Source organism: Athene cunicularia, assembly GCF_003259725.1.
Source record: "Athene cunicularia isolate RWA chromosome 12 unlocalized genomic scaffold, athCun1 chr12_part1, whole genome shotgun sequence".
Taxonomy (NCBI): domain Eukaryota; kingdom Metazoa; phylum Chordata; class Aves; order Strigiformes; family Strigidae; genus Athene; species Athene cunicularia.
Window position 1 is genome coordinate 15,870,563 of NW_020799116.1, and position 14,054 is coordinate 15,884,616.

Here is a 14,054-nt window from a genome sequence, read left to right on the forward strand (position 1 = left end):
GGAGCTCGCAGCGGCCCGGCGCCCCGGGCCGGCAGCCACGACTGCTCATAACGGAGGAAGCGCGGAGGTAAGTGGGCTGGAACCGTTTCAGCCGCGGAAATGAAGCTCACCCCAGGATTTCTGTAAGTGAGTGAACTTTCTTACCGGCAGGACCGAAGGGGAAGTTCCCCCAACCCCTCCCGCAGCAGATGAATTCAAACCCTGTGCACAGTCTGCAGCGGGGCGGGTGGGGCAAGCACGAGTCACCTGCGGAGCGGTGCCGCCCGCCTCCGGCACAGGGCTCAGGCAGCGCGGGGAAGGGGAGATGCCCAGCGGAGGTCCCACTGCTCTGCTGCACCACGTACTGTCCGCGGTGTTGGACCGCGCCAGGAGAGGGACGTATTTTCCATCTGTTAGAGAGGATATTACTGGTTTGGCCCTGGCAAAATAGGACAGCGAGTAAAGTTTCAGCCCCAGTGACCATTGCCTCATGATGGGCTTAGAGGACCTGGGGTAGGATAGGGCCATGTGTAGGTGCGGGTGGGTATGGAACTATATGACAAAAAGAATTGTGCGTTGAAACTAGTGTTTTAGTCTGTTCAATTCAACTGCATATGTTGGATTTAAATCAGAATGGCTTGATTTTTGACTTACGCACTTCAGAACTTAAAAGCACAGAAATCTGTGAATCATCTACATACTGATTCTCAGTCACTTGAATATTATGACCAGGATATTGATGAGTGACTTTACTCCCAACTCACTCTTTGCAATGTATCTTTTAAATCTTACTCTGTCAGTCCTGTTCCATTTGATGTAAAACAACCCCACCCAAAAAGCAAATAAAAACATGAAATAACATCTAGCTGTAAAACTGACAAACGTATGTTGTGGAGTAGGTTGGAAATACTTCAGCTACTTAAAAGGAACATTGGATTTAGCTTTATTGGCTGATAATTCAGCCTTCTAGCCTAGACAGTGGGTACCCTAACCGTCTCGGTACATTTTTTTGGATCCATTTTATTTCCAGTTTTATCACAGAACAGGACAGCTCTGACTGGGTGACAGTAATGATGCCCACTGCCCTGTGACTTTTTTAGATTAGCCACCTCATCCATGTACCGAACCACATCATTATCATCCCTTTTTTAATATATCCCCTCTATGCATGCAGGATACCTACTCTCCTTTGTTGTGAACCGTGAGCCCTTTAAATATAGAAGTCTAGGAGTAAGGTCCCTGGACTGAATCCTAACATTTTTGCTTAGCTTTCTTAGAGGGCAAGCCAACTGAGTCCTTAGATGCCCTGCACAGGCTCTTACATGTCTTTTTGTCTTTCCCCTTTATAAAAAAGTGAAGTAACATATTCTTCACCTTTCACAGCTTCACTGTCCCTTAGAAAAGTCCCAAATCAACACCTGTGGAGTTGCAATGGTAGGTATCCACGGGTTACATCAGGCTTTATTTCTCCTGCAAGCCTGATTGCATTCAGAAATGTGTTACAATGATGCAGGGAGCCCCAAACAAACTTCAGAACTCCACTGCCCACTTCTAGCTACCTGGTGTAGGTCTAGATACCATATTAAATTATAGCAACAGAAAGTCCCTGCTGAGATGCTCCTGCTCTCATTCTTGTCAGACCACTGTCTATAGGCCCTGCTCAATGGTAATAATGTCTGCAAATACATACTTTTAAAAAAAGAGCTCCAGATTTTGGAGCTGTAGTGCAATACAGAGAATATATTTTATGCTGTAGCCATATGTATATCTGCAAGTCCATTCACTGATTCCTGAGGAACATCTTGCCACATATTCATAAAGGGGTCATGATCTGTGAGAATGAAGATAAAGACATGCAGTAATATCCAGTAAGACGTAAAATACAACTTTTGGGGGTAAGTACAGGGCATTCCAGTAGAACCATGTTGTGTAAACCTCCCTATTTCTACATACTTTGTTTTGACATAGCCACTACAATATTTAATAGAGCTGGCCATAAAACTATAGTTCCCTACTGGGTAAGTTTGGTCAGCTTCCCCAGCACATCTCAGAGCATCAGATGACTCTACCTATTAGGGTAACAACTTGATTTTTTCCAGTTACTGGAAAAAACACATTCTCACTGAAATACACTTCTTAAGAACTCTGAACAGGTTGAAAATTCTCCCTGGCAAAAAAGTAAGATAGAAGTAAGGGAAAGTTGAGAGCAAAGATGCATTAGGTTGCTTCTTGACTGATGTTCTCTTGTTCAAAGAGGGGCTCCTACAAGATTCCACAAGACTATCTTCTGCAGAGGAACCTGAACTGTGATAAACCCATGTACACCACAGAACTACATAGATTATTTTAGAGAGAAGTATCATGTTCTCATTTCAGGACTTCATGATCTCAGTCCTTGACACCAACCCCTTCAATACAGGTTGGGCCTTAAGAGCTCATGTGTGCTCTCGCAAACTGTACATTGTCGAGTTTCACCCAAGAAAATGAGTACAGTTCTGTTCCACCTTTTAGTAAGAAAAAGCTGATTATTTCATTCATTCATTAACACGTTTTCCTTTAGTGAAAAAAACACATAGGCTTTGTAAAAGTGAAGGGGTTGTATTACAAAATACTGGATAACTATGAAACTTGAATGTATGAAAGTTAACATTAACACCCTAATTTACTTCTGAAAGATTAGCTTTCACAAACATAATACAGTATTCAATATGTTTCCAGGAGAAAGCTTCCTTATCTTTTTAAGATAGGCAGTGCATTACAGTGTAACAGTCTCTAGATAAGTTGCTGCCTCTAGAATTTGAGGCAACTGAAGCCATGGGCCAGGGAGAAATACTATATACAGCCAGAGGATATCCATTTTCACTAATTGTTTTTACCAAGAGGAATGGTTTCAAGGGAAGAGAGCAAGAGAAACACACTTCAGACTGGCCAGTAGCATTGGTACCTGTAACACTTACATAGGCTGTGAAAATCTTGCGTTTGGTCCCTGTACCTGAATCTATGCAACACAGAGCTAAACCTGTGTTGCTTGCAAGGCTCACAGGCTTTTCTGAAAGTGAAAAAATTGTCATGCCTACTCAGCCTAAGAATCTGGTGGTATTGATTGTAAGTGTCCTCAGAGCACTCCTGCAGGATCTGGTTTTAGTAACAAGGTAGAAAGCCACAGATGCACACTTTTGCCTTTCCTATGTTAGAAGATATACCTCAAAACCCAACAGTTTTTCACCTTAGGGACAGCTGAAAAAGAGTTTTACCATTATAGATGTGTTTTGTAGAGACGTTGCCCTAGATTTGGTCTGGCAGCAGCTACCGTGGCCCTACTTGTAATTTCCATTGTTGTGAACTGGCTCTGCAGTATCACTGGCTGTCACAAACTTACAGTTTATGGAATTCTTGGTTTTCTTAAATTTTTGCCTACTAGAGACAGATAAATAGAGACTACAAGGTAAGCAAAGGTTTCCATCCTTTATGGTTCCGGCAAATACTTGAAAATGTGCTTCATGTATCTATCTCAGGAACAAGAAGCAAATCAAAATCAGGCTGCATATAATACAAGATAGTATGCCACTGGACTGGTGCCACAGGCTGCACTAAAAGAATAACAAGTGTTGCATTTAAGGTAATGAATTAATTTGGTAAGAGATGAATCCCCTTGCATTCTAGCCAGTCCTCAGATTAGAGGGGCTAGGGGTGGTTCAATTTATCTCTTAATAGGTATGACAGTTATGGTTGTAACTGTAGGCCTGACACCAGATGCACGAACAGCCCGCATGCTGTAGGTCCAGCTGCACTCAAGAGAAGCAGTCAGGGTCATGAATAGTACGGTTTATTCTTATGCAACATCTACAGATTCTTTAAGATTGCCTATGATAATTGCACAAACTGCAGGTTAGCTACATAGCACTACACAAAAAACCCAATTGCGATCACACACACTTAATTCCCAGGTGATCATTCAGCGTAGCCAAGGGCCCAAATCTTAGCAAAAGGTGTCCCTTCTGGGGGGGCGAGAAGCAAACCTGTTGATCTGTCCCTCCGACTTGGTATTGGATTATTGTCCCTCTGAGTTAGATACAAACTTGGGGTGGTATTTATCTAAGTATGTCTGTGTGAGTGGGTGGGACTGCAGTCAAGCCACTGTTTCTTGAGTAACAACACAGCACCTTCCTGCAAGGTGTGCGCTGGTTTTGTGGGAAAAGAGGAAGAATGAGAGATAAGATCCACAGAGTACTGCAAAACAGTGCTCAAGAGGAGGGGAAGAGCAGGAGATAAATCTGCATAGTCATGTCAAATGTTCCTTGAGAAAAGTGGAAGAACGGGACCGCACAGCCTCCACCTTGCTTCACATTCCTCCCTGGTGCCAAGGCAACACAAATCACTGGATCTCCATCCCGTCCTGTGTGCTGGGCACCATGTGTTAGGGAAATGTGTGTTTTGAAGATTTTTTACTGTTTTGCTTTTCCCACACTTCCAACAGTAAGACAACAAGCTTCAGAGTAAATGTTCTTTGGTTTATGGGCATTGTTGTTAACCTTTTGGATAGCGAGAATGGGTAAAGTATATCACTTTTACCTGAAAATGACTGACATTTTAGAGGTCATGCACTGTATTAATGCTTACATCTTAATGAGGATTTTTGTTTGTTTTTCTAGGGTAAAACACTGGATTTTTGCTAGAAATTCTGCAAGATTGATACTATCAGTAAAGATGTCATACTTAATGAAAGGAGTTAAATGTTGCAGTCCTGTGAATCAGGTGCACAAGGTAACAGGAACTCTGTTTAAGGCACACGTATTAAAGAACTTTTTGGGCATCAGTGAACAACAATTCAAAATTTCACGTAATTCATCTCAACTTAGTTCTGAAAAGACAAACTCTTATGATTATGTCATTGTTGGAGCTGGATCAGCAGGGTGTGTATTAGCCAACAGGCTGACTGAAGACCCTCTCAGTACTGTACTGCTTTTGGAAGCAGGCCCTAAAGATACCCTTCTAGGTAGTAAAAGACTGATGTGGAAGATTCATATGCCTGCTGCATTAACTTACAACCTCTGTGATGAGAAATTTAACTGGTATTATCACACAACATCACAAAAGCACATGGATAACCGAATTATGTACTGGCCTCGAGGAAGAGTGTGGGGTGGCTCCTCATCTCTCAATGCTATGGTGTACATTCGTGGGCACGCAGAAGATTATAATCGATGGAGCAGAGAAGGGGCTATAGGATGGGACTATGAACATTGCTTGCCCTATTTTAAGAAGGCACAGACACATGAACTGGGGCCAGATCAGTACAGAGGTGGAAATGGACCCCTGCATGTGTCAAGAGGGAAAACGAACCACCCTCTTCATCATGCGTTCCTGGAGGCAACCCAGCAAGCTGGGTATCCCTTCACAGAGGACATGAATGGCTATCAGCAAGAAGGATTTGGCTGGATGGACATGACTATACACCAAGGTAAATCATTCAGGGGTCCTTAAGTAATCTGTATGTCTGACACACCAGTGGTACTTCTGAAAGCATTTTGGAATACAGACATAAATCTGCACTGAATGCCATTCAGGTGTTTAGATGACTGAACAGCAATGGCACTCTATATTTACACCCTGTTCATTTCACAGCAGTTTGTTATTAGCCTAGTGTGTATTTCATTGAAAATTGCATTGGCATGCAAGCCTTGATTCACAGTTAAATCTGGCAAGGAGAGTGGGTTTTCAGAATGTCATTGTGACATTTTTTTATGTTAAAATAAAATCTTTAGGTATTACATCAGATCACCTTTGCTTTGAACTCTATTAACGCTATGAAGGTTTTCCATCTGTAAATATCCAAAATCTTGAAGAATGCTGAGTATGACTGTTTTGACGTTTAATGTAAATATGCATTGTAGGTCAAAGATGGAGCACAGCTAGTGCTTACCTTCGCCCAGCCTTATCACGCCCAAATTTGTCAGTTGCAGAGAAGACACTTGTAACAAAAATCTTGTTTCAAGGAACAAAATCCATTGGTGTTGAATATGTGAAAAATGGACAAAGGAAAAAGGTAAGAGATTTTGATCTTCCAGTATGGAATATATGAGTCAAAGCAAATTTATTTTTTTTTTAAAAAACAAACTTTTTTAAAAAATGGTACTTTACTATGCAAAATGTCTGCTTTTCAGCTGCTGTTTTCTCTTCCAGTGTATGATTCCTTGTCAGTTACTTGACAGTAGGTGAGATCTCAGCTGTATAGTTTTAGAGATGAGTATCTCCATTATATTTCTGTCTCTCGGGACTGAGGGGCCAAGCCATAACTTGATGTTATGCAAGAGTGTTGCGTAAGGTTTCTGCCTGGAACCTATGGTGTCATGCACCATCTTGGCGTATTGACTAGTGTGCTGAGTGCTGGTGGTTCTTAAAAACAATTCTGAAAATGCTGATCTGGCATAGAAAAACTGTAAAAGCTAGATACTGAAATCTGAATGGCTCAAGAGATACAATAACGAGTCAGTTGCTTCTACTTTGCCACTGTGTATTGAGTTTTGAGATAATAATGATGATACAATGATGAAATGTGCCTTATGGTTGGTTGTGGAATGAATATTTTTTCAGTTTCAGTCCAACTTCCACTGAACACGTGATCATGTGGAAGGAAGCTTGAATTGCCATTACAACTTAACTCTGTGGACAAACAATTTTATGCAGCTTTCAATCCACTGACTTCTATAAGACCTAAAACATTCTCATTTCCCTTAATTCTTTACTATTACACTTGATTATGGAGTAGTAACTAGGAGATTGCCTAAAAGTGATTTGTATGTAAATAACTTCAGATATTTAGTCATAAACAATTATAAAACAATTAAAAAGTGTAATAGTAATATTCTAAAGAGAGGAGAGTACAAATTTTAGTGGTTTGAGTTCCGTAAGGCTTACAAGACCCAATAGACAAGTGTTCTGTGACTGAACACCTGCTAAAAGTTAAGATGCAGTATAAAGTGTTCTTTCATTTTCTAATGCACAAAGCAAATCTGTTGTTTTCTAAGTGGATTGGCAATTATAATAATTTTAACAACGTAAAACAAAAGTTGCAGAAAATTTAATTTATTTCATGAGCTATTAAATGTCTGCAAAACCAGTGGCTACTGGCTGTTCTTGTGCCATTATCAAGATTAATTTTGTTGAAGAAGGTCTTGGAAAGCTAATTATATATGATCAAAGACTTTCTGAATACTGAACCACTTTAATTGCAAAAGTCTTTAATTGCTATGAATTTTCATACATCTGTATACATATACATGTATTAACATATGTATACATTATAGTGAATGATATATATCATATTTATAGCATATATCATAAAAAGTACACCTTCAAAGTATTTCCCTTCTTTGTTTTTCCCCCAAAATCAAAATTTCAGGACTTGTCTGCTTTTACTTTCTGGAAAATTTTACCTGTCAGGATGGAAGAGCTAATAATTTTATTATGTTATGAACATCAAAATGAAACACTTGATTACATTAAAGTGTTTTTGTTTTTACAGTCTATTGATAGGATCTCTTTTACGTCAGTCATCAGTAAAGTTAAAAGATCATTACAAATTGATTCAAGCATGATTTAAAACCTATTCATCAAGCCAGACTTAATAGTTATTTCAGTAGACAGTGTGGTCCTGGAGGGCTCCCAGGACTCCAGTAAGCTCTCTGACAAAAGTAAGGAGGGTAAATTGTACATTCCTGGAGTTTCTGACTTCAGAATCAAGCAGAAAAGTGCATTTAAAGGGGAAAACTATTTTTAATGTATCATAGACTAAATAATCTATACAAAAATGTTTCAAAGTCAGTTTTTCCTCTTTGCATGTTAGCTTTAAGCTCAATGAAAGACTGTATGTGGGCTAGGAATAACTACAGTGCTGACTGCAGCCAGCATAGACCGAACAAGCATCATTTGAATGCTACCCAGAACAAACTGGCACCAGGTCTGTGTATACCATAGAAAATATAAATAAGTTATATTTGTGTAACATGCAAAATAACAAATCTAGGTATTGATTCAGCAGTTCCCGATATGCTGTGTATTAGTCTTACCATACTAATGATTGCCTGGAGCAGAACAATAATGAACAAAAAATACCAGCACCAGCTATCTGTCAGCAATATCAGATAAATAGTGTGGAGACAATTTATAAAAATTTTTCTTCTTTCTGTGTTTTGATCTTATTACTAGCAACAGTCTCACCATCATTCTGTATAGGTGAGGTGTCATTCAAAAAAGGACAGGATTACTACAAATTAATATACACTTATATACACCCCGTGCTAATCTGTTAACACTTCATTGTACTACAGGGAAAAGTAGCACTTTAAGATGTTGCTTTAGAAGCTAAATGTCTCATCTAAAATAAAAACAAGCAGCTACTCATGATAGCACCTTACACTCTAGAAAAGTGGAGAGTGCAGATGAGCAATACTAAATATGCTTCCTCTACCCCTTGTGGGTTTTGCTTGCTAATGAGAGGAAGTTCAGGGGCATAATTGTGTGCTTCATCTATTTTTTGCTCACTGTGGCCACACTGATATATTAGAATTCACAGACAAATGTTATGGTATGAGTTTTGCAATCGTGTATTGCTTCAAAACATTGGACTAGCTTAGGCAACATTAGAATTGGCGTTAAATATAAATTGTTGCTTACTTTCTGTTTCTTCTGTGGTGCACTTGTTCTTTCTTAAGGACAGGTGGGTCTTGAATAATTTATTTCTAATGTGCAAGAGTTAATAATCAGTTTGTAATCAACTACATAACTCAGTGTGTATACAAATGATATCTTACATTTCAACAGGGAACAGTTCAACAGTTCAACTAGAGGGGACAGAGTGCATCCAATGTGTGGGTGTTCATGAGTCATCTCACTGGAATAGAAAGGGATAGTTTGAACAAGGTTGGGTTCACCCACATCATTCTCTTTCAAAGAGTAAAGGGAAGAGGAGGAGGGTATCATTATTTTCTTACTCCACACAGTTTTCCCTTTTAATGTAGTTCTGATCCTAAATTTAAGAGATGTGGCAACAGGGAAGATGTAGCCCCCAGATACAGATGACACAGAGCAGGATTTTGGTATTGCTGAACTAAAATATTTTGGGGCAGAAATCCTTGGAAAGATGTGCCAAAAATGCTTGCAGAGAACGTTCTAGAAAAAGAACTATGTAACACAGAAAACCGAGTCAAATAGTTTAGCAGCCTGTATCATGACCAGCTCAAGGTTCAGACTCAAACTATTTGGTGAAAAGTCTGTCAGCAAAACAGAATTTTATATATATATATATATATCTATATCTATCTCAGTCAGAGTTTTCTCAGAAGTGCTTTAGTGGTTGAGGGGCTTTCTGAGGACTACAGTGAGCTAAGAAACCAAACATAAGTCTTGGTTGAATTAAGAAAATAAGGTCTTGAGTATTTTTGAGTTAGCATGTCTCTGAGTTCAAAATCTTCCTTAGGAGTTTCGGTGTTAATTACAAATGGGTATTGAAAATGGAAGGGACGTTTAGCTGACTGATCCGAGTGCCATAGGGTACTTCTTTCCTGGCAAGTAGCAGAGGAGTTTATTGGCAGCCATGGTACTGGCTGAGCTGAATGTTTGTGTGCCGTACGGTTTGAGCGGATTGGAAACATGCGAATAAATACAGAAATGATCAAAGCAAAAGCTTGATCATTTAACTCTGCAGAAACTTCTGGCAAAATAGGAATATATTTAGAATGAGAAAAATATAAGGGAAGGGTGTCTAATCTGGATCAGAATTGCATATCTGAACAGAAGCTCTTGACATGTTTCTTGCATTCAGATCAGGCTTAATAATGTTAGGACTTTTGTGCTCATTTCCTTTTAGGCTTTTGCCAGTAAAGAAGTTATTTTAAGTGGAGGTGCCATAAATTCCCCACAGCTGCTTATGTTGTCTGGGATTGGCAATGCAGATGATCTAAAAAAACTGGGGATCCCTGTTGTTTGCCATCTTCCTGGTAATTTTATTTTTTCTTTTAACCTTACCTCTTCCTCTGGATGCAATTCAAAAACCATTAAATGAAATGAACCCGTGAAATGCAGTTGTCTTTCTGTCAGGTTGCATGGACTGAAACGTAAGTGTTACAAATCAGTGGAAACATGCATTGATTTTAGAACTGAGCAATAAACTCCTACACATTCTTCACTACATTTGATAGTGAAAAATGCCTTTCTGAAAAATGCCACTGAGTACTCTTAAAGCAGCATATTTAACATTTAGAATTTTGAATGAGTTTTGATCAACAACAGATTGTATGAACTCCTACTGTCATATATATTCAGAGATAGAAGGAATAGCATGAACTTTACCTTAAAACTAGAAAAGCTAGTACTGTCTTTAGAAGTCCTATCTGGCAATTTTAGAACAAGTGACAGTCTGCCATTTAACTGTTTTATTTTCATCCTAGTTATGCTATGTTTATGTAAAACCTTATTTTGACATGAGCAAAAGGTTGTTATGACTCATGGTCTTGGTCCCAGTCATCACTGCCCTTGTAAGAGGTTAGTTTAGTTCCCATTTATGCCGATTTCTGGTTGCAAATGTTGTATATAATTGTTCTGTATGAAGTAACTTTCATTTTCCCTTTCTTCTCCCTCCGCCCCCTTTCTACTCCCCACCAGGAGTAGGCCAGAACCTTCAAGATCATTTAGAAGTGTACGTCCAGCAAAAGTGCACCAAACCTATTACTCTATATAATGCCCAAAAGCCAGTTAACATGGTGAGGATTGGCCTAGAATGGCTTTGGAAATTTACAGGTATGAAGCAAAGTATGCAATTATTCTACCAGTGATTGATTTAGATCTATGACAGCCTTTTATCCATGAATTTAAAAGTCTGGGAGCCTTCATATGTTTTTTTCTTCATGTTCTGGGAAATAACTGGAGATTGTAAATGAACTATTTTTTTTTTCTAAATCAGAATATTTTAATACAGTTACTGCATTTTAGGTAACAAGGAAGGTTTTTATATGCTTGGTTTTTAATATTTTCATATCTCTCTTAAGAAAAATTCTACATTTAAAAATCTTGGTGCTACTAAGAAAAGCTGTTGTAAAAAGAAATTAAGAAAAAATTCTGTTTGAAATAGATACCATGCCAATAAAAGAATATTGTGGAACTGAATTAAGTGTTCTGTATAATTGCCCCAAAAGAATTAGTTTGTTGCTCTGATCAGAACCCTTCAGGCTTGCACGTAAATCAGAAAGTGCTTTTATTAACCTGACACACTGATTTTACAGTAACCCAGGTGTAAGTTGTACCTTAAAAAGAATCTGTAAAAGTAATCCTTGAAATCAGTTAAATAGTTTGGCCAAAGCTGAGGTCTTCATCACTTGCTGAATTCTTGTTAGTATTTGACAATTTACTTTGGGTACATGTGGCTTTTTACCATGGAGGTAAATATTGAGGGCTAGCTCGTGGTTTTAAAGGGATGTGAAAATACCATGATATGAGGGGCATGGCAGGCTCTTCATCTTTCCCTGGCAAGACAGGTGCTGTGACGCTCTGCCTGTGACACGTGGCTGCTGGGGCAGCACAGTGGTGCTGGGGTGGTGCAGGCAGTCCCCTCCACACCTGTTGGGCTCCTGGGACCAAACCTGCCCCTGGAGTTATAGACCTGAGGCCTGCCAGTCACAGTGAGATAACTGTAACGCCCCACACTCTGATAAGTGGGGTTTCCAAAGTTCTGCATATTTACATTTATCTAGTGATTAAATAGCAGATGAAAGTGATGCATATTGCTTAAATTGCAAGCTGTTCTTAATGGATTTGTGTTCCTCGCAATTGCCAGTGTATATAGAAATTATTCATAGTTGTGAAACCAAAGGCTAAGAAGTGGATTTCTTGCTTTTCTGAGGTCTTTTAATGGAATTTTCTCTCTCATTTACACTCTGTAGGTGAGGGAGCCACTGCCCACTTAGAATCTGGTGGTTTTATCCGAAGTGAACCAGGGGTTCCTCACCCTGACATTCAGTTCCACTTTCTCCCTTCTCAGGTGATTGATCATGGTCGTGTTGCTTCCACAATGGAAGCTTACCAGGTGAGTTGCTGAAGAACGTAATCCGTTAATGTTCTGCAGTGATTAGTAAGGAGGCTTACATTCTGCTATAATTATTGATAATTTGGCTATATACTGAAAAACACTTCATTCAGTTTAATACAAAAGAGCTGGCTTAACCTCCTGCATTAGGGAAAAACCATGAGCTTGTTATTTGATATTGCTACCAAAATTATATCACTTTTTATCTCTGGGAAAGCAGGCAAGTACTGAACTGCTGCTTAAGTATTTGCACTACTGAAGTGCTGTAGTGCTATTGATTAGAATAGCATCATGCTGGATGCTGTGCAAAACTAAAACAAGGTCTTCTCTGTTTCACTGCAGATTAGACAGAGGTTTATGTGTGAATGTATGAGGCCACTCATTTATTTGCTAGCACAAATCCAAGCCCCAGTTTAGACTATGATCTTTATCCTAAAGTCAGTGTTAATGCTGGGAAACTGTCACTGAATATTTGTGTTCCTTTTTGCTAATGTCTTTTCTTCAGTGACGATAGTAATTTGGTCTGATTGCATTAGAAAGCTATGCTACTGTCAAACTGGAATGATTGTATTTTAAATTAAAAGAACAGCTGTGAGTGCTAAGACAGTTATATTCCCTTCCCCTTATGGAATATCATATTTACAACAAATTTATATAAAATAGAAAATTTTTCAACGCATTTTCCATTATCTCCCTTTAACGTTTCCATTCACTTGATTTGTAAAAACTCTCCAAATTGGAAAAAAAAAATGCTGAATTTGGAAATATATCTGGTGGGATTGTGTCATGAGTATAGTCTGGGTGTTGCAGGTCCACGTGGGACCCATGAGGAGCACGAGTGTGGGCTGGCTAAAGCTGAAGAGTACAGACCCGAATGACCATCCTATCATTGAGCCTAACTACCTGTCAACAGGTAAATGCAGCCCCTCCTTCTCTGATGGCAACTCACTTCCTGCCTGTTTCAGTAGCAGATTTTCATATCTGCTCAACACCAGTTCAGAAGTGCTGGTTGGTGCATTATTTTTTTCTCATTTATGAAAGCCAGTTAGTATCAAAAGAGGCCATTGTACAAAGTACATTATAAGCCAAAAAGAATTCTCTGCTGGGGATGCAGTCCAGGGTTCTTCACGTGTTTGCTGCATCACGCTGTTCATTTCATCCCCTCTTCTGCTGGTGAAGAAATGAATCTAGTTTGCTTCTTTGTGCTGAGACTAGTGTCCTTGATTAGACAGTGAGTATAGTGAAATAAAGAGCAATTCTTCATAGCTCACCTATTCCCATTTGGGATTGTGCAATATAAATTACAGTTTTGTTCACAGTGAGTGTAAATATCTGTGACTCTGAAAAATATCCTACTTTATTATGGCTTTCAGCAACAAGTGAGAGACTTTCCCTCCAACTTTTTCTCTTTGACGCTATTTTTTCTGTTATGCATTGGTCTGTATTACTAAATTTAAGGGTGTACTTACAGTTTTCTTATTTTCTTCCCATACAGAAAGAGATATTTTGGAATTCCGCCAATGTGTCAAGTTGACCAGAGAGATCTTTGCTCAGAAAGCTTTTGAAAAATTTCGCGGGCCTGAAATTCAACCAGGAAACGACATTCAGTCTGACAAAGAAATAGATGCTTTCATAAGGCAGAAAGCTGACAGTGCTTATCATCCTTCCTGCACCTGTAAAATGGGTCAGCGTTCAGATAGCACTGCTGTAGTTGACCCCCAAACAAAAGTAATTGGCATTGAAAACTTGAGAGTAGTAGATGCTTCAATAATGCCCAGTGTTGTCAGTGGAAATTTGAATGCCCCAACTATTATGATAGCAGAGAAAGCTGCAGATCTAATTAAGGGCCTCCCATCGCTTCAGGAAAAAAATGTTCCAGTATATAAGCCCAAGACCTTGGAAACACAGAGATAAACAAATGTTCTCATCTTTTCACATCTTTTGCTACTTAGGCTTTCATTAGCATGTTGGTATCTGATACTGAACAATACCATGC

The 14,054-nt window shown here is 39.1% G+C and overlaps 1 protein-coding gene across 3 annotated transcripts; it reads left to right on the forward strand.

The window, feature by feature from the left end:
- On the forward strand, positions 1-14,054 carry CHDH (choline dehydrogenase). Of its 3 annotated transcripts, none has more exons than XM_026857489.1 (8): positions 1-67; positions 4,632-5,440; positions 5,874-6,025; positions 9,848-9,977; positions 10,642-10,776; positions 11,916-12,058; positions 12,869-12,971; positions 13,554-14,054. In XM_026857489.1, exons 2-8 carry the CDS (start codon positions 4,687-4,689, stop codon positions 13,970-13,972), a joined length of 1,836 nt encoding a protein of 611 aa, XP_026713290.1. In that variant the 5' UTR covers positions 1-67; positions 4,632-4,686; the 3' UTR covers positions 13,973-14,054. The 3 variants fall into 3 exon arrangements, with proteins under 3 accessions (XP_026713290.1, XP_026713289.1, XP_026713288.1); XM_026857488.1 differs by lacking the exon at positions 1-67 and adding an exon at positions 1,361-1,413; XM_026857487.1 differs by lacking the exon at positions 1-67 and adding an exon at positions 1,760-1,874.